A 19,172-nucleotide genomic window follows, 5' to 3' on the forward strand; every position below is an offset into this window, starting at 1 on the left:
TTTTTATTAGACCACTACTCTAGCAGGAGAAAACAGAGGAGTATTCAGCATACACCCCACTCCTTTAGGGTCTGCAAGCTTCTCTGTTTTCTTCCATTATTTCAGTACAGCTATTAAAAGATACTACTCCCCTTACAAGACTAGCCTAATTTATTACTGTCTTAAGGAATGCAAATCTATTAATAGTGGAAAAGAGGTAAGGAGGTCAGTATTGTGAACAGAACACAAGATAAAACCTTTAGAGTTCTCCCTGTCTCATTTCAATCAGACACAAAACGATAAAAAAATTCCTTTGACATTCTAAAGCAGCACAGGAAACACAGCAGTGCCGTTTAGTGTGATATGGCTTCCAGTGCCATATGAATGCCAATAGCAGGATTCTGAGGTTCAGCCAAGTTGTGCAGCACAAAGCTCCAAGAGGTAGGAAAGGACTATTTATGCCACTGTCATGTATCACGACAGATTCACACAGCGTGGCCAGACACATCCCATACCAGAGAAAAGTCCCTTCAATGTCTTACAGTGCAAGCGAAGGCCTGTGGAGTGCAAAGCATAATGAAGTCCAAAACTGGAACTTTCCCAGTTATATAAATGTAACTCTTTGCTTTATTTAGTATCACCTTTGTTTACCCTTTGAAACAATCAGACATCATTACTTATACAGAACCCCTCACTGTAATTTTAGGGTATTCTAGCATTTTGAAACAAAACAAGAGTGGAAGCAAATATATTTCTTGGCTTTGAATTTAAAAGCTTAGGGATCCTTTTAAAAACAAATTTTACAGTGACCAGCTTTTGAGTTAGCTCTGCCAGTAAAGAATTTGCAACTAAAGAGACTGAAGGCATTACCTGGTGAGGGTCATCCTGCAACAGTGAGAAAAGCCAGTACAAAGCCATCTGTACGATATTAGACATTAAAATGAGATTTAATTGGCATGTAATGGCTTAATAACTGTCTGTTGGATTTGGGAACTAAAGTGATTTCCTGCCCCTTGGCTGTTTCGACATTGGTAGTTTGATGCTGGTATTTTAAATGTGTGCAACAATAACTTGTTCTCTTCATACTGGAATATCTTCTGTATAATGGCCACAACCTACTGAACTATGAATATTTATTAAGTTTGTTTATTCCCTGTGCTTCTTTGCTTGCTTCCTTGCACATGTGAGAATATGTATGCATAGTTTCTTTTGCATTCTTTTCACAGAGTACTTTAGGGCAGGTTCTGGTCTGCCAGTGATTTCGGGACCACAGGGTGAAGAACGTTTTGAACCATGAAGACTCTCTTGTATGTGCTATGGAAATTCTGCAAAATATAACTTTTTTTTTTTGTTAAAGTGAATTACAGGGTTATTTGCTATTGAAAAAAATAATTTCAACTAATACTACTATTTATTATTAAAGGGCCCAACTTTGTAAGGTAATTAACAGATGAGATAGGGTACAGTCTGCTGAAAATGACTTCCTGAGGATTTTATGCCATATTTTTCTGTTACTAATAGAAATGTACTAATGTATCTTTGATGGTACTAATGATGAGGCTACATAAAAGATCACCTCTTGCACAGACTGAAGGGTCTGAACAGACAGGAATGAAAGATCTGCAGAATACCTTGGGACTTAATTCAGCACTGGGCCATGGCAGCCAGTGTGCGAGAGATGTTGGGGGCTGCACAGGACCCCTCTTTCCATAGGCTGCTTGGTGTCCCAGGACTCTGTGCACTTCAATGACTGTTAGAGAGAGAAGGTTACCATAGTTCCTTATTTTATAAGGGAATACTGAATGAAGTAATTAATTAGCAACCTAACATAGTGTTCCTAGGCAGACTAAGCAATGTAGCTGTTGTTAAATGTTTGATTCTATTGTAGAGCTCGAGCTGAAGGGTCTATAATGCAGGGTCCAACAGTGGATGTTACTGGTAAAGGTGTATGATGTTTTCTTGATAAAAACTTTCAATCGCCAATCAGTCTTCCTTAGCTACCAACATTTTCCAAAAGTACAGGTGTTTGTCAGGTTTAAATACACAGAAGTGTTGAAGCATGTCCTCAAAAAGTAGTTTTGTACTTTATGAATTGCTTAGTTTCTATTTCGCAATATGCTAAATTTTTTATGATCATAAAATTAAAACAATTTGATACTATGTGTACTGAGATTTATGCCATTCCACATTCCTTGAAAGGTAAATTTGGAAAAAAGTTAATGGATGAGAAATTTGTTGTAACTTCTTCTGGAAATACAAAGAGAGGTTAAAACAGTGGAGTTAAAAATTGAGCTCTCAAATATGTTTTTATCTTCCATTTCAGTGAATAAAAATCATGTTAGCCTAATTCAGCTAGTCCCTTAAAGAATGGTTTATGTTTTAGAAAGTGAGAACCTCACAAAACACTGCATATTAATTATTTGAGGACTGTTATGTCATGAGAGATTAGGAGAACATGTTCTCACCTTCAGAAATCTTGGATTAGAACATGACCAAACATTTCATTATCTCATTGTCCATCTTCATATCCCAGGTCTTTCATTTTATTGCCATTTGAAGAATATGTAATATTTATGTAAATTTGTACATTGAACTACTGTATTTGAAAAACTGTTTTCAACACATAAGGAAACTTGGACCAGTATGATTGATTTGCTTAAGGGTGAGGCTCAGATCAACACTGGAAAGTATTAAAAAGTTCATTGTTTAGATAACAGATCAATTATGAAACTGGTTCTGTTCTGTTAAATGAATAAATTCTGAGATTGCTGTGAAAAGTATTAAAATCTACAATTATTTCAATTTTAGATAACAAATGGAAGATATGAGAATCCCTTATGCACTGCATCTTTGAGGGCAGTAGAAATATGCAGTTGAGATGATAAAGTATGGCATGTTAAAGATAATATACCTTCCCTAAACTGTGCCACATAATAAAACATTATTTATATTTTTTAACTGGCTCATACATGACTATTTATATTTCTTTATATTGCTGTTTCTTCCCTAGAAGAGAACTTGTCACCATATCTTGATATTCTTCAAGTACAACCCTTAGAGAATAATCCTTGCTGTGGAAACAATTTGAGAAAAGTGACATATCTTTTTAAGTGTAACCTTTTCAGCTGAGATCAGTGCTGTCCATCTTACAGATCATTTATGATCTTAATCATTACAATCCAAATAAATCTTACAGATTTTTTAATAATAGTAATGTACAAAAATGTTTTAGGTACATAATACATAGCATTATGAACAATATAATAATGATGTAAGCTTTCTGCTCTTACTTGCTTCCTTGCTTTCTCAAGCAGGAACATCTGAACTATTTGATTTTTTTAAAGAATGTTGCCTTTCTGGTGAAGTCTCTGCTTGACCATGAAGCTGTAGTGCTCCAAGATGCCATTAGAAATTGTATCAGGGCATGAGAGTTTATATACAGCCAGTCTAAAAGGCTGCTCAGAAAAATCTGTCTGTATGTCACACAGGGTCAATAGAGTAAGACTTGCTGTGGCAGGAAGAGCTCAAACCACTGAGTAGTGACTGTGCTCATAAAATTTCTCTTATAAAAGTCATTAAGTTTTGATCTAAGGATGGTATGATTATTTGCATTATGGGGATATATATATATTATATATATAACAATTCTGTTAAATCTGCTACTTGTATTTGAATGTGCTAAACTAGCAGTTCAAGCCAACTATAAATAATCAGAATAACAGGTTTTCTTTGCATATCTATATAAAAACCTTCATCAGATTTTTTGAGCTCACTCAGACAATAGAGTGAAATCTGAAGAAATATTGACATCAGTTGTGTATTGCCTAGGTAAATTAATTTGCTGTCTTTGGGAGAAATTGTCTAATCTGTCTATCTAATTTATAGACCAAAGGCCAAATGATCCTAACACATAATCTGCTCAAAACCCCTAAAGATTTAAGTGTGCACTTGCCTAATGCACTTTCCTTCTAATCCATGGTCAAGGGTAAAGTTGAGTAGAAAGTTTAAGTTTCTGCAGAATCAGTAAACTGATATAAATATAGTGGCATCAGTACTTTTTTTTTTGTCATAAATATTGGCACAAACAAGATCTTCCTTTATTTTTGCAGTTTCTTGGTAACAAATGTATCAATTAAAACTTAGGAATCTTCAATAAAAGTCAGCTCCTGGAAGAGGAGAACAAATTTCTCTGATCTATTGGCAGTAGAACACAACTCAACAGTGACATCGAAGCTATTGTTATCCCACATCTTCATCCAGACCTGACGAGGAAAGATAGAATAATCAATGACTTGGTTAACTGGAAACAAACTTTAAAAATTAAAGTGAGCCAAATACAGTAAAATACTGAGTAAAGTGATGGATTCTCTACCTCTTGGTATCTTTAGTCAAGTCTGAATGCCTTCTGGGATATATTTGGGCCAACACCAGTGTTGATAGCAATATACAGGTAGGAGGGGAACTGTATGATGTTTATTTCAGTTACATATTAACTGATCTTTGACACCTGCAGTCACAAACATTACGTACGTCAGAAAAAAGAAAAGCTCAGCTGCTTCTGGAAATCTGTCTGTGAAATGCACAGTAGTACAGCAGATAATTTCTCAGTAGAGGGCACCTTGTTCTCATTCACAATTGACTGTTCCCATGTATCATCCTCAAAAACTGATGGGCATAATAGGAATAGCAGGAGCCGGAGCTTATCATAGCATAAAACCATGGTCTTGTGGTCATGACTAATAAACTACCTGTATGAAAACCTTGAGTCATATCCTCTGCAAGGCTCTGCAAGACGAGTGGTGGTTTGCATCATAGCAGCTGCCATTTAGCCAGCACACTAAAAAAGAACATAATGGTCATCTTAACTGCCACCAGAATAACTTTTTTTGATGTGCTGAAGGTGTCAACAGAGCTGGTTTTAGGTGAAAAGTAATAGATTGTGTCATAGGAGGCAAGACTGGATGTAATTACTTCATTTAAAACTTACGAAAATATGAAAGGTAGCATCAAAGCTGTTCATTTTTCACAAAGAGCAAACGGTCTGCTCTCATCAAAGCTTTCACAGGCTTAGTGACAACTGCTAGGCTACTGGGCTGGTTCTAGCAGAAGCTGTGTCTTTTTCTTTAGTGTATGATCTGTGCAGGTCCAGGAGTTTTTCTAGCGAATTCATGGTGGCATGTGTGGTTTAGTTGGTATTGGCCTTTGTGGCACTGCCAGTGAGATAAACACTGCTTTGGCAGACTTCAGATAGAGCTTTGTATCCCATTTTTTGGTTTTTGCGTCTCAAATGTATTTTTTGTTTTGTTTTTCTCGCCACTGGCTGGGGAACCTGAACTCTTCCAATGACAGCTATGTCAGCTGGAGGTTGTTGGCTATACCTGCTGAGATGCTTGCATAGAGGGGCAGTATCTCGGTTTGAGACAAGTTTGGGAGGAAAACGCTCTGGAATGAATGTCTCCCCCAAAGACAGGTTTTCAGCACTCCCTCCCCCACCGATGCGAAAGGAATTTCTTGGATGAAAGTGAAAAATACTATTTATTTAACAAACAAAGTGCCAGCAGGGCACAGGAAAAATGAATAACTGTTAAAATATTAAACCTCCTCAATGAGGAGAAAGCTGGTGGATTTAGAGTTGCCTCTGTAGCTGGCTCGGCCCCTCCTGAGGTCTGAAGCCAGGATGCGGTGTCCCCGCAGCCTCCCCGCCGGTCCACGGGGTCTGGTGATGTGGTTCTTGGATCACAGCTAGGCCCAACAGTTCCAGAAGAGGAAGAAGTTGTTACCGGAGGATTTCGGTGTGCCGATATGCAGTCCTGGGAGAAAACCTCTTGCCTCAGCTTACAAGTTAGCTAAAAGCAGGAAGGTGCTCCCTCGGCTCTGCAGCGGTGAGAACACAGGGGAGTGTGTGTGAGTCCTTGAACACAAACCGCGCTGAAGAATTCGCCCGGCTTCTCTCCCCCCTTTCCTTCGGACCCAGCTTAAAGCTGCGGGGCCCGTTTCTGGGCAATAAGCAGACGATAGGGGAATACAGTGTATCATAAAATCAGCCCAAGACAGTCAGGAACTCAACATTGTGTCAAAGTCTTGTCAGTACTTTAAGAGAAATACCTCTAAAAGGAAAATCAGATATTTATCCCAATTTTATGAGCTCCAAGAGAGTCCCTGGAGAGGGAATCAAAGTCTGCAAGATTGCACCAGTACTTGATTTGCTTTCATTGTCTACAAGAGTGCAGAGTTTTTCAGAAGAACCAAACGCCAGCTACACAATAGTCAATGGTGCAGGTTCTTAGGGCATCCTCTGAATTATTACTTATCCTATAACAGTACCCAGTCTCCTTCCACAGCACTGTGGTTTTGAACAAAGAAATAGCATACTAGTATAGAAACAGTTCCAGGAGCTTACTAGAGGTGGCATGCTTTTGATGGCTTTATTAGAATGTTCATGAATTACATATCTATGCACTTGCTTTACTCAGAGGCTTTTCTTGATGCAGCTTGCAGAAGTAATAATTGTTTAACACTGTGCCAGGTATGTTTGAATGAACTACTTCTCTAGGGAAGCCGCTCTGTAGTTATACTGAACTTTCTCGTAATACCTCAAAAACAAAAATGCTATTTCTCTGCTTATTACCCAGCTGTAAGTTGCTAAAGATGTTATTTGCAAGTTTGTGTATAACTCTTGCCTTTAGGAAAATTTTCCCTTCTTTCTTCTATTACACAACTGAGAAGCATGGAAAAAAATGAAGAATACATTTGGTATCCATTCACTGCTACTCAGATATTCATTATTGTAACATGCTGTATTACTTCTCAAGGTTTTGGAGTCATTGAACTAGCAAGAGTGGTTATAAATATGCTTTACTGAGTATTTATTATATCATGGATGGATTTCATATGCATAGATACATATGCAATATGCTAGTGTATAAATTATTACTGCAACATAGATGGCCTGGTATTTGTTCAGATACTTGAAAATCCAAGAAAATTCATATATTCCTGTTAATATTATTTCATCTATTTCTATACCTTACAGTAGATTGTTTTATTGTTGTTGTTCCACACTGTAAAAACAGCATATATTGCTTAGGCAGCTATTGCAGGAATCAGCTAAAGGTGGATCAAACAATGACTGTCCTACCTAAGTGCTAAATAGAAAATAATTGTAACCTAGTGTGTGGGGTTGACGCAGGCTGGATGCCAGGAGCTCACCAAAGCTGCTCTATCACTCCCCTCAGAAATTATAATGAAACACTCATGGGTCAAGATCTGGGGAGAGATCACTCACTGTTACTGTCACAGGCAAAACAGACTGACTTGGGGAAATTAGTTTAATTTGTTACCATCAAATCAGATCAGGATGATGACAAATAAAACCTGAATCCTGTAACACCTTTCCCCCATCCCTCCCTTTATCCTGAGGTCAACTTCACCTCTGAATTCTCTACCTACTGCTGCCCCTGTGGCACAGGGGGATGGGTAATGGGGTTGTGGTCAACTCATTACACATTGTTTCTGCTGCTCCTTCCTTCTCAGGGGGACGAGTCCTCACACTCTTTGTCTGCTCCAGTATGGGGCCCCATGAATTGGAGACACTCCTTCAGGAGCAGCCTGCTCCAGCATGGGTCCCCATGGGGTCACAAGTCCTAGCAGCAAACCTGCTCCAGGGTGGGCTCCTTTCTCAATGGAGCCAGAAGTCCTGCCAGGAATCTGCTCCAGCACAGGCTTCCTAAGGGGTCACAGCCTCCTTTGGGCATCTCCTTGCTCTGACCTGGGGTCCTCCAAGGGCTGCTCCACCATGGACCTCCATGGACTGCAGGGGGACAGTCACCACAGGCTGCAGGAGAATCTCAGCTCCAACACCTGGAGCATCTCCTCCACCTCCTTTTCCACTGACCTTGGCGTCAGGGTTGTTTCTCTCCCATGTTCTCACTCCTCTCTCTGCCTGCACTCCTCTGCTGCTGCAGTTTTTCTGCTCCTTCTTAAATCAGTTATCCCAGAGGTGCTCCCACCATGGCTGATAGGCTTGGCCAGCAGTGGGTCCATCTTGAAGCTGGCTGGCAAGGCAGACATGGGAGAAGCTCCCAGCAGCTTCTCACAGAGCCACCCCTGCAGCCCCTGCTGCTGGTAGCCACTGCTACCAAAACCTTGACACACAAACTCAAGACATCTAGTTAATCTGTATTTTGGTAGAAGAAAATTTTAGTGTTGGCTTCTGGTCTTTAATTTATTTATTCTTGTTTTTCCAAGACATTACACATCAGAGAGGTTCCCTCCATGTGCCATCTGTTTCCTTGCAATTGGGAATGGTAGAATAATTTTCTGAAGAATGGCTGACAAGATGTGACAGGGGAACAGTAATCCATAAGAACGAGATTTCTCATTAAGGTCACTCAGCTCATCTGTGATACAGCAAGCTCTTGACTTACACTGGTCACCTCTGGAGCAGAGAGGACAGTGACTGGTAAGTTACATTTTTTATTGCACAGGCTTATGGTGAGGTTCTTGACAGTAACTGGGATTGCTGTCAGATCAGTTCTCATGGCACAGACACACTTATCTAAGTGAGATTATTCTAGTTAGACAATTTATCATAATAACAGATGTCATCGTAGACGCCTCGACCTTAGTTACTTCGTGATGTCTTAATGTTGGCTGGCTGTTGTCATATCATTCCTTAGGCTTTTGTTAGGACGAGCAGGTGGACTGCACAAGGTCCCTCATGAATTATAGCAGACCTCTCTTTTTGGCCTCTCAAATTTCTTTTCTTTATGTGCCTCCTGGTCTTCTCTCATGAACAGAACCTTAGTGCAGATCAATGCTTCTGCTCTTGCTGAGCAGCCCTGTTTATGACATACTGGCAGAGCTGGACACGTCAGCCAGCTGATAATAGTTGCAACAGACAAAGGAAATTGCTCTAGGACAATTTAAAAATTAAATATCTGCCATAGAAGCTTGGCTGGGGTGAAGAGGGTAAGGAATAATATGATAGAAAGGAGAGACAGAATCACAGAGCTGGTGGTCAGAAAGGGTGTTGCAGGTCACTTAGTCTGCCTTCCTGCTTAAAGCAGCACCCTGGAGGCCTCAGACCACAGGGGAGCATACATGGATAGGAAGTATACCTGGACCAAAACAGGAAACGGAGATGTCCTCTTCCAATTGCAGAACCAGGTCTTTCCACAGTACAGTGAAAGCTACTTTTAAGTCATGACCAGCTCTTCCCCACCCCTCTATTTCTATACATTTGTATTTCACAATAAATACCGCCTGTCTTTTCAAGAGGGTCCTCAAAGTATTTGAAAATACAGAGAAAGGTAAGCTTATACATCATGTGAAAAAAAGAAGAATCCTATACTATGTGAAAACAAGAAAGAAGAATCCATGATTATTGTGTAAATCATCAGCTGGAATAAAGGACTTTTTTTCCTCTTCTGATAGATGGCAGATCCTATGTTATTTTTTTTACTCTTAGTGTATAAAGAGCCTTGGGATAGAGATCTTTTCCTATCTTACACAAATCTGAGTAAAGAAGTGTAAAAGCTCATCAGCTTTTAAGCAGAATCATCTTTAGTCTTGAGCTGCCAGTATTGTCAGGTGAATTTCAGAATGCAGGTCTGTGTGCCTTCTGGCTTAGCCACTGTTAACAGGAGAAAAATGAAAAATCCAAAGTCGGAATTCTATCCCAAGCCCTGAAGAGGCTAAAAGATGTGCTTAGGTTCATATAGAAATGTAGTTAAGTGATCTCAGGACATGATTTCAGCTGAATTCATGTGTTTGGAGTAGCTCTTCCCTAATTATCCATGCTGAAGTTTGGTAATGGGGTGCTACACAGTTTTTAACAAGTGACTGTCTGCTTAAGGTAAGACAGTCTGTCTTACCTGGCAGATCTGAAAAATAAAATATTTTTCATAATGTTTAACTCCAAATTTTGCTTTTAAAGTTGGTTATATTACCCCTTCCTTCTCGCAAATGCTTCAAGGAAAATGTGAAAATACATCTGGATACTATTAAGAAAATGAAGATCACCGCACAAGGTAGAATATCTAATCAGAGTAGCTGTTTGGTACATAAAAGGGTACACACCTTAAAGCAGTGGGAGCCCCAGCACTGTCATGAGGTGGTGGATGTACTGACCCATATTAGGGTGTTCTGCTTTGCATCCTGGCAAGGCACATTTGCTTTGGTTTTGTTGCAAACCATCTAGTTGGGATCCTCTGGAAACAGGAGCCTAGAGGAATAGCATGATTGGCTTGAAAGATTATTTTGTTGTGATTGCTAAATCAGCTGCATTCTTCCACTAGCTCACTATGTCAGATTCACAGAAGCATGCTCCAGTGACTAAGCACACTCGTAAGATGATAAATTCAGCCAGCCATCTCTTCACTCCTTAAGGGCTGAGAGAAAAAGGAGTGTGAATGGCAGACTGTGAAGGAAGAGACTAGCAGATCACATAAAGCCAGACTGACCTCTGAGTTCTGAGCCACTTAGTCAGAATCCCTTAGAACCACCTTAATAATTCAATAAGGCAAATAATATTTTGAACTAGGTGAACAGTTATGAAAGATTCTATAGTAGTCACCTCAATGAGCCTTCTCTCATAAATACAAAACATTAGAGCAAAATGCAGTTTTATAACTCCAAGTAAATCCCAATGAAGCAATTTGAGAGAATGTTCCCAGAGAAGGTTCTGTGGTCCACCTATCCAGCATGGTCTTGTTGCTGGCTAATAGCTTTTTGCTGTCTCTTCCTCCAAGCAATGTACCCAAATGTGTGACCTCAGTCTGGAATCTATGCTCTCAGTTTTCCAGAATACAAGCTCCTTAAATTGAGATCCATAACAATCTCACAAGATAATAATCCAAAAATCTGAGTCAGCCCAACAACTTCACTTGGATAACACCATGTAAACAGAAAAATCCTTTTTTGTTGGCCGAAATATTGCCAAGAATCATTAGAGCCAGTGCACGGACACTTGAATATGTTAGTGACATGTTGCTTCGAAAGACTGGTAATTTTTTGAACAAAAAATATGCAAAACATATAAGATATTGTATATGAAGATGAAAGCTGCATGGTTTAACTTGAAAGCTATAGGGGTAGCACTGGAATGAAGGCAATGTGTCTAAAGAATGAATTAGTCAAATCATTTTTGCCAACATTTTGACTTTTTTTTTTTCAGGAGTTAAAAGTATAACTACATATATGCAAACAGACAATTCTAACTCATCCATAAATGCTCTCAGTGTAAATTACATATGTGCTGTTCTAAACCAAATTCTTCCTGTGTCTTTGTTCACTTGCTTTTCCAATCCTCAGTATTTCCAGTGAGTCTGTTATGGAAGCCTCCAATCTTAAAGAATATATGAGTTTTAACTCGTAATTGTGAAATAAGAATAAATAAAAAATGCTCTATACATCTGAAATAAACTATCTTCAGCTTTTTTTTTCATCATGGACATTATCTGAAAATTTACTACTTCTTATGTGATCACAGCTATGTGGATATTTGCTAGTTACATGAGGTCTGAGCAGCCTTGAAATCATCACACAGGTGTAATTTTTAAGAATAAAACAGTGGTCATTGACAGTATATTTATCATCACATATCCTTTTGTTATTTCTTACTTGTCTTGCATAGGCAATGACAAGGCTGAGAAGAGCAGCTGGTGATTTCTCTTCATCTCTGTACCTGGGCCTCTCATCATGACAGGATCCTTTTCTGCACAGAAAGAGGGAAAGCTACTGCTGTTACAAATATGCTCATTAAATGAGACTGATGCTTTCATTCAAAAAATATTTGCATCTGTTTGGATGTTTTTCTTGATGTATTTTTTCCGTCTGCGTTGGTGGATGCATACACTTAAATACATGCAAAGCTTAACTGCAGTGAAGGAAAACTGCCAAAATGCAAATCTTACACTTTTTGAAGCTAGATGTAGTCTCATATTTGACAGTGAATATTTAGATATATACCCAAAAGGAACACATTCAAATTGCCTTTTGTCTTAATAAACATGGTCCTTCTTATCCTATGATTTGTCATGATTATCAAATGATAACAGAAATGTATGCATTCTGAGAACATGCTGAATAGCTGATGCAAGAAAAAGCAGTTTTGAAGAGATTTGCAACTGAAAGGTCACCTGGCAGTATGGCAACATGTTTAATGAACCAAAAGTGAACTAATTTAACATTCTTTTCAAGGATTCAGAAAAAAAGCCCAGAGTTCCTCTGTGCCTTTATCATGGCACTGTGTTTAGAGGCCTTTTAAACAGACACCCTAGCACTGTTAAAGCAAAACTGTCCCATCCTGGTGTTCTTCACAAAGTTAACTTACAGGGTTACATCACGAACTGACAAGGATTAAAATGAGCATGTAAGGTTTATGTGGAAAGCTCTGCCTCATACCAAATGTGTACGTTAAAAAGTACATTATGGCATCATCATATTAGCATACCTTGGAGTTTGGGCTTTGATAGCTGATGGAGAGAAGGACTCTGGTTATTTATCACCTACACAGCAGAAGGATCCTGAATGTTACCTTTGGCATTTGCTAAAGCATTGTTTGCCTCACACTTTGATAGCCTATGCCAGAGAGAAGGTGTTTCTCCCATGCTGCAGCTTCACGTAGTTTCTCCCAGTCCTCCAGTTTACAGATAGGAGGCTTAAAGAGAGTCACTGTTTCCTTTTCCAGGACATGCCTACAAGAGATTTATAATGCCTTTCTCAGGTACTTTTTTCTCAAATAATTTTCTCAAACAGGTGGGACAGAGAATGTCTTGCTAAATAATAGATTAGGAAAAGACTTTGTCACGAACACAGGCTAAGTACATCTTAGTCACTTAAGTTCTTGTCCCAAGGAAGAGACTTTTGTTTGAAATTCAGCTCCTTAGGCTGGTCTTGCTAGACATCCTTAACGAGTGTTTCCTGATCAGACAGGTACCCTGTGCTGGTTCGATTGTTGGAGATGGGGACTGGGATTGCTTGCACTTCGCATAATGCAACCACAGCTATTTGCTGGGACCAGTGCTATTGTCTTTACTCATTGGATTCTTGTTGTCAGCCTCAATTAAATTCTTGCTGAAATACCATAAAAATTATTCTACTGCCAAATATTAAGAGAGAAATAATATGGCTGAGGCAGAACATTTTAATTCACTGAAAATGAATCTTTCAGAAATCAAATCTTTATACAGCCATGAAAGATACAGAAAAAGTAAAGGATCACACCTTAAAATCCTGCTTAAAATCCTATTTTTTATATTTTATCAATGAAGTATTGGTAGATTCTGATGATTTTTAGAAGAATGATAAATAAAAATTTGAATTGACAACCATGGTTTGAGTGATACCATGGAAAGTATTTGCAGTTTGAGCACTGTAGAACTTTCTGTATACAGTATTTTCTTCTTAGTTGTTCCACAGGGTGGCACAACTCCTACATTGCCTTTTTCAAAGATATCACTCAATATTTGAATATGTTAAGTTGTTTTACTGTATTATTTTGTGTGACAGCTGAAGCCTTGAGTTCTGATGACATTGCCTAGCCAGGTGAAATAGGGAATTAAAGTAATTGGGACACAATTGCTACTGTACTGTCTTTAATCCAAGACATAACCTACACCCTCCAGCCTCCCCCCCTTCCAAATTGTGGTTATCTGACTTTGAACAAAATCTAATGTGTGAGGAAAAGATGCAGATCAGACCTTAAGAGCAGCTAAAGCTTTCCACTCAGTGCATTGGTTTTCAGAAAGAAAACAAAAAGTGTTTACTCCTTTAATGAGAACTACTGAGTATTTTTAAAAAAATACCTGTATTTAAAAAAAAAATTCTTCTGAGACCCTCATGCTTCCAGGGTGGAAGGATAAGGAAATTGTCCTGGATTTTGGGTGCATCCACACACAGCCTTTTATTTAATCCTCACTAATGGCAAGCAAGAATTCTAGACTTCCAAATCCTGTCTGCTCAGAGAAATGTCACTTAGAACTCATGACAGCATTTCTCACCACGTGATTGCCTTGCTGATGAAAATGATCTGGGTTTGGCCTTCAATGTTATAAAATGTTCTGACAGACCATCAAGATCCTGTTGCTTCACAGCTTCCCTGATTGTTATTTGCTCTCCAATTCTTCACCTCTTTAAAGCTTTTCCTTAAAACTGCAATTTAAAAAAAATCATTGTATTCCTCACCAATAAGCCCACTCCAATCCCTGTTTCTAACCCTACGAAGGACTTCAAACCTTAGAACTGGCTGACTCCTGACACAACCAGGCTATCCTGTTACCTCAGCTTGTCCTCAGGCAGGGGACATGCAGTGGCAACAGCAGCACAAACAATTACACGTTTGCTGGCTCTCATTATGGGTAAGTATGATTAAGGACAGAAATCCTGCAATGTTTAAATGAAGCATTTTGTTACAGTGACAGGCATTCTGAGGTATTTCCACATGTTATCTTTTCTATTTGTTAGTCAGGTGCCCAAGGAAAACCCCGCTATAGTGCAGTGATTGTCTCTCTGTCAGTTCTGCCTCCACCTAGTATTGAGCCCAGGGGTTAATTTCAGTGAAAACTAAAAGAGGAATAGGTAGGACACAAAGGTGTCTAAATGGGTAAAAAAATTGGGAGAATTGGCCTGTGACTAGGAGAGAGCTGTACAAAGAAAGATAGCCCTGACAGAACTCACATTATGTGTAACATTTGGCTATAGCTAATCAGTCAAAATGTACCTGACCATCCAATTAGCATTTGTGCACTGTCAGATTAGCTGTAACTCTGCTTTCTAGCTGTCTCTTGCAGGATGCAGCTGGAAATATTGCTGCAGGAACTGGGTCATGACAGTAGGGGATGAATCTATAAGAAAACCATTTCATTAGTTATGCTACTCATGCAGCAACCAATTTCAAATGAAGAAAATGTCTTACTAGTCAGGTTCATGTAAATCTTTTGTGCAGGAGGCTTATGCTTTTATCTTTAAATACACTGTGTTTTTAATTTTCAAATAAATATGTTTGGGCTTTGTAGATTCAATTTTCTTTTGCTGAAATCCCACTACAGTAGGGTTAGGTCCTTTGTAGCTAAAAGAGAAGCAAGGCTGTAAGGGTATTCTATATGGCAGGTGACAGCTCTAGAGCAGTGAATCATGATTATATACTGAAGCTCATTAATTTACCCATTTAAGCAAACTTCTACAATTCATTTTAGTGTCTAGAGTGCTTCAACTTTTCTGCTTTCATTTTAAGCTACAGCTGCTGTGCCCCCAGATCTTTATACACATGGGATAAATTCCTCTTGACTTCAGTGGAGTTCTACCAGCCAGAAATTTTGCTTCTGGCTTCTTTGGGATTTAAATGGTGTGTGTTTGGAAGAAAATGTCAGATTGGACTCAGGAGAAAAAGAAATATGAAGAATACCCACATGTCTAGGCTATGGACAAAAAAGGGGAAGTAGGAACTGGTGCTGAATTATTTTAAGTTAAATTTAATATTTGCTTGGAAATTCAAATGTGTCTTTAGCTTTTCCAGGTTGATAACATATCTGAAGTATTGTTTGGGACAGCAGATATTTATGAGAAAGCTGATTGGAATAGAAATGTTTAGCATCTTTTGCGGTAAGTGGGGGTTTTTTTTGTCCTAAAATAAATCATGGCATTTCTAGGAGAAATAAGGAGACTATTTTTAAAAAAAATCAGGTTTTCAGTAAGAAAGTCTCAAAGGACAGTTTTGAGTTCCTTCTACAGAAAAAAAATGCTACAAATGTGAATTATCTTGGCAAAGAACTTTGGTTTCTTAATTGTATTTAATATTTCTGTTGCTCCTGCAGTTCCAATTATCCCTATGTATCCCGATGCAATGTCTGTAAATCAATGTCCTTGCTAGCTCTTACATTATTAGTTTCCAGTGCTGCTGCAGCTCCTGCTTGAAAAGCTGGGCCTCTGGAGGGCTTGCCTTTGGTTAGGTTGCGCTTGCAGATGCCAGGCAGAAATGCAGCTCTGTGAGGGCTCTGAGAAATGACAGAAATGAAGTTGTTAGGACGTGTGTGTCTGTGCAGTGGTGGATGATTAAAGGGTGGACAAGGGGTGGGGCAGATGACGCCCGACTCATAATGCATGTCTGTGAAACAGGAGCATGGCTGGGTTGCCAAGGGATTGTGATAAGGAGAAGAGTATTTCCCCTGTGAGCGTTCCAAGGCCGTAGATACTCTGGACAGCCTTGTTCTTCTTTTGAAAGCAAGACCTGTAACAGTGAGAAACAAGGATATGTATGTGAAAGGAGAGGTTATGTGTGAATGAGAACCTACAGGTAACATGAGAGTCCTCTTGCTGAGCGCTGACAGAGGAAAACAGGAGATAAATTTGCTTGCCACATGTTTCTTTTGCTTTATTATTTTCTGGTTTTTTCTCTCTTATTCTTTTCTGAGAGAGAACAGAGATTCTCATCCCTTTTGTTTTTCAAATTGCATCTTTCCTGCCGGCAAATACCAGCTGTGAACATGATTGTACCAGTAGAATCCCATTTTAGTGATAGTTTTCAGTATGTTTATGGAAAAGATGAAAAATATGCTGGCCAAAGCACTCTTTCCAAGGAAAAGTGCATCTCTACTAACTGATCTTCTGAGCACTACCTGCAGCTTAGTTTCTTCCTTTAGAATCTCTGTTGGTTTGGGAAGGAGGATCAGGCTTTTGCTTATTGCATACAGCAGTACCCATGACAGTAACTTGGAATGTTTTTCTACTCCTAAGAAAATGAAACATTTTGTATTATTTACTACACAGGACATTTTCTTTATGAACTATTATCTAAAAATAGCACATATCCAACAGAACAGAAATGAATGCTCATAAAACAAAGTGAGAGTTCATGATTATTTGTGGCTTCTTCTTAGGGTGTGAATGGAATCCTTTAAACCCTAAATTGTTGATTTTTTTCTTCAAGTTGTTTCTCTAGCTCTGATACTCACCCACCTAGCTAGATGCATAATTAGCTTCAGCATCAGAAGGACTTCAAATAGAGCAGTGCTGTGAACTGGGTGGTCTGGTTCCTTTTAAGTGCTTGCCTACTGCAAAACACAGAGAGTGTGGGGTTTTTCCTTCAGATTTTAACTTTACACTCTTGAGTTGCACAGGTGGCTTTGGCATTAGTAGTAACAAAGAAAAGCAGTAGATGATTAAAAATGATTTTTTGAAGAGAAAATTGCGTAACATCAAACTCTGCATAAGAATAGTTATCGAAATGCTTTTGCTAGCTAGTTCCAGGTAGGCAATATTCAACAGCAGAATTTGTATCAGTTACAGAGGAAGAAGCAAGTAATGGATATCTCATACAATTAACTGATTTTAGAGAACTTTCTTCTCTGAACTGAATTACTGGCTTATGAGCAATCTCTTGGAGTGTTCTAGTGTCATCTATAAGGAAAGAGGGTTTGGGGTCCAGGAATTCTGCCATGAAAAGTGACAGTTTAGGGTATGTCTATATGTTGGATTTGCTGTTAAATGTAGAAATTTATGCTATTTTCTCACTAATACCGTTTAGGCCATCTAGCTCAAAGCCAATTTTATCTACATCGTGTCTTTGATGGCAAGCATTTCCAAGCAGAAAGTATATTTCTCTTCAGCAATAGAAGGCACATAAGTAAGTGAAATTATAAAAGCAAAGAAGATACAGAGGGACATGGTGAACCTTGAAATAAATCCAGCCTGTTGCAGCAAACTGGTGATATTTAGATGTCTTATCTGTTCTATTATCCTATAGAAGGTTTTTAAGGCCTGCAGCTTAGCAAAGTACAAAGTGAAGATTGAAATAGGGCTGTGGCAAAAAGTCCAACAAACAAACAGAGGTAGTTAATGCCAGCCATAAAGGATAAGGAATATGGGGGCTGCAGTGATTCAGGTCATGTAAGGACTTGCGGACAGAGATACAGGGAGGAACTTCACAAATGTGAAGCATCAGAATGTACTGAAGAGAAAATAAGCTTTGATTGATTTTGAATGATGGATTTGATGTCAATGACACCAGAAGAGCAGAAACACTTAGCTATTCCTGTATAGTATTTTTACTGTTTTTAATTATAAAGATAAATAAAAGTAGTAGAGGTGTTGAGAAAGGTGACTGACATGGCAAGATCTCTGCTTACTGCCTGGAAAGGAGTTCTGAAGCCAATATTTGAAGGAACAGGAAGCATCTTTGCAAAGGTATATATAATTTTTTTTAAAATGTATTTTTAAAATTAATGTTACTTCCACAGTACTCACATTGGCTTGTGATTACTACCAGAGTTAGAAAAACTCAAGACTGCTAAAGGACACAAGGATGACTGAAAGAAAAATACTAAACTGTAAACCAGTCTCTAGAGGAATAGACAGTAAATGAAGTGGGACAAAACTCAAAAAATTTTTGCTGGAGAAAACTCCTTTAGTCCTGCAGTCAGTCATGTAATTGGTGCTGTATGTATGTGGATTCAGTGGTTTTCCTGTGCATATCTGCTTGTAAAATGGGGAAGAGAATGATCTAATGCATGTCTTCTATTTCCATATATTCACATCAGTTTAACTGCCCCATAAATTGCAGAAACATTTTCTCCAGTGCTGTTCCCACTGGTACGAGACACATGAGTTTAAATGTACCAAGGGCTCTTTTTATATCAGTATATTAGGTAAACCCGATACTTTATTTAAAGAAAGAAAAGTGTGGATGAAAGAACCATGAATTCAAGATGTTAAGGTTAATAGGTCAAAATCTAACCTAAATAAAACTCTCAATGAGAATTTAGTCTGGGCAAGGACTGTGGGATTTAGCCTAAAGAGAATTAACAAGGTACATCAGGTCTCATCACTGTTCTGATTGCCAGAAGCCTGTCTGGACAGTGTCCAGAAATACATTCTCAATCATAGCAGATTAAAGCAGCTAATGCAGGAAATGATGTGTACTGTTTTACATTGTCTGTTCTGTTATCTGGACAGGTACAGTAATAATCATACAGAGAAAATAGGAGGGAAAAATGCTGAATTATTTTCATCAGCTGGCGTTTTTCTCATATACTTCTTTTCTGGGAAAGTAATTATTTTCAAATAATTGTTAGCTGAGTTTTTAAAATCCCGATATAGTTCTTTCTTCACCTTGGGAATCATTTTTGATTTTTTAAAGCTGTTGTGGATCCTTCCCCCTTTAAAAAAAAAAAAAACCTCATAAAATGTTTACAAGT

The 19,172-nt window shown here is 38.6% G+C and overlaps 1 protein-coding gene across 13 annotated transcripts in view; it reads left to right on the top strand.

Moving 5' to 3' along the window:
• The window catches only part of CABCOCO1 (ciliary associated calcium binding coiled-coil 1), a 264,326-nt gene that overhangs the window by 19,705 nt on the left and 225,449 nt on the right, over positions 1-19,172 (top strand). For 5 of the 13 annotated variants that reach the window (XM_042033354.1, XM_042033358.1, XM_042033355.1 and 2 more), the window contains 2 exons: positions 8,227-8,440; positions 15,488-15,582. The exons of the other annotated variants lie outside the window; for them this stretch is intronic. In XM_042033354.1, the coding sequence (XP_041889288.1) occupies positions 15,540-15,582 (43 nt within the window). In that variant the 5' untranslated portion in view covers positions 8,227-8,440; positions 15,488-15,539. The remainder of the gene's footprint in view (positions 1-8,226; positions 8,441-15,487; positions 15,583-19,172) is intronic. 13 annotated transcript variants of the gene reach the window in all.

The sequence above is a fragment of the Corvus kubaryi genome, unplaced genomic scaffold (genome assembly GCF_017639235.1).
Source record: "Corvus kubaryi isolate FWS band 111438036 unplaced genomic scaffold, C.kubaryi_AGA036_p1.0 37357, whole genome shotgun sequence".
Taxonomy (NCBI): domain Eukaryota; kingdom Metazoa; phylum Chordata; class Aves; order Passeriformes; family Corvidae; genus Corvus; species Corvus kubaryi.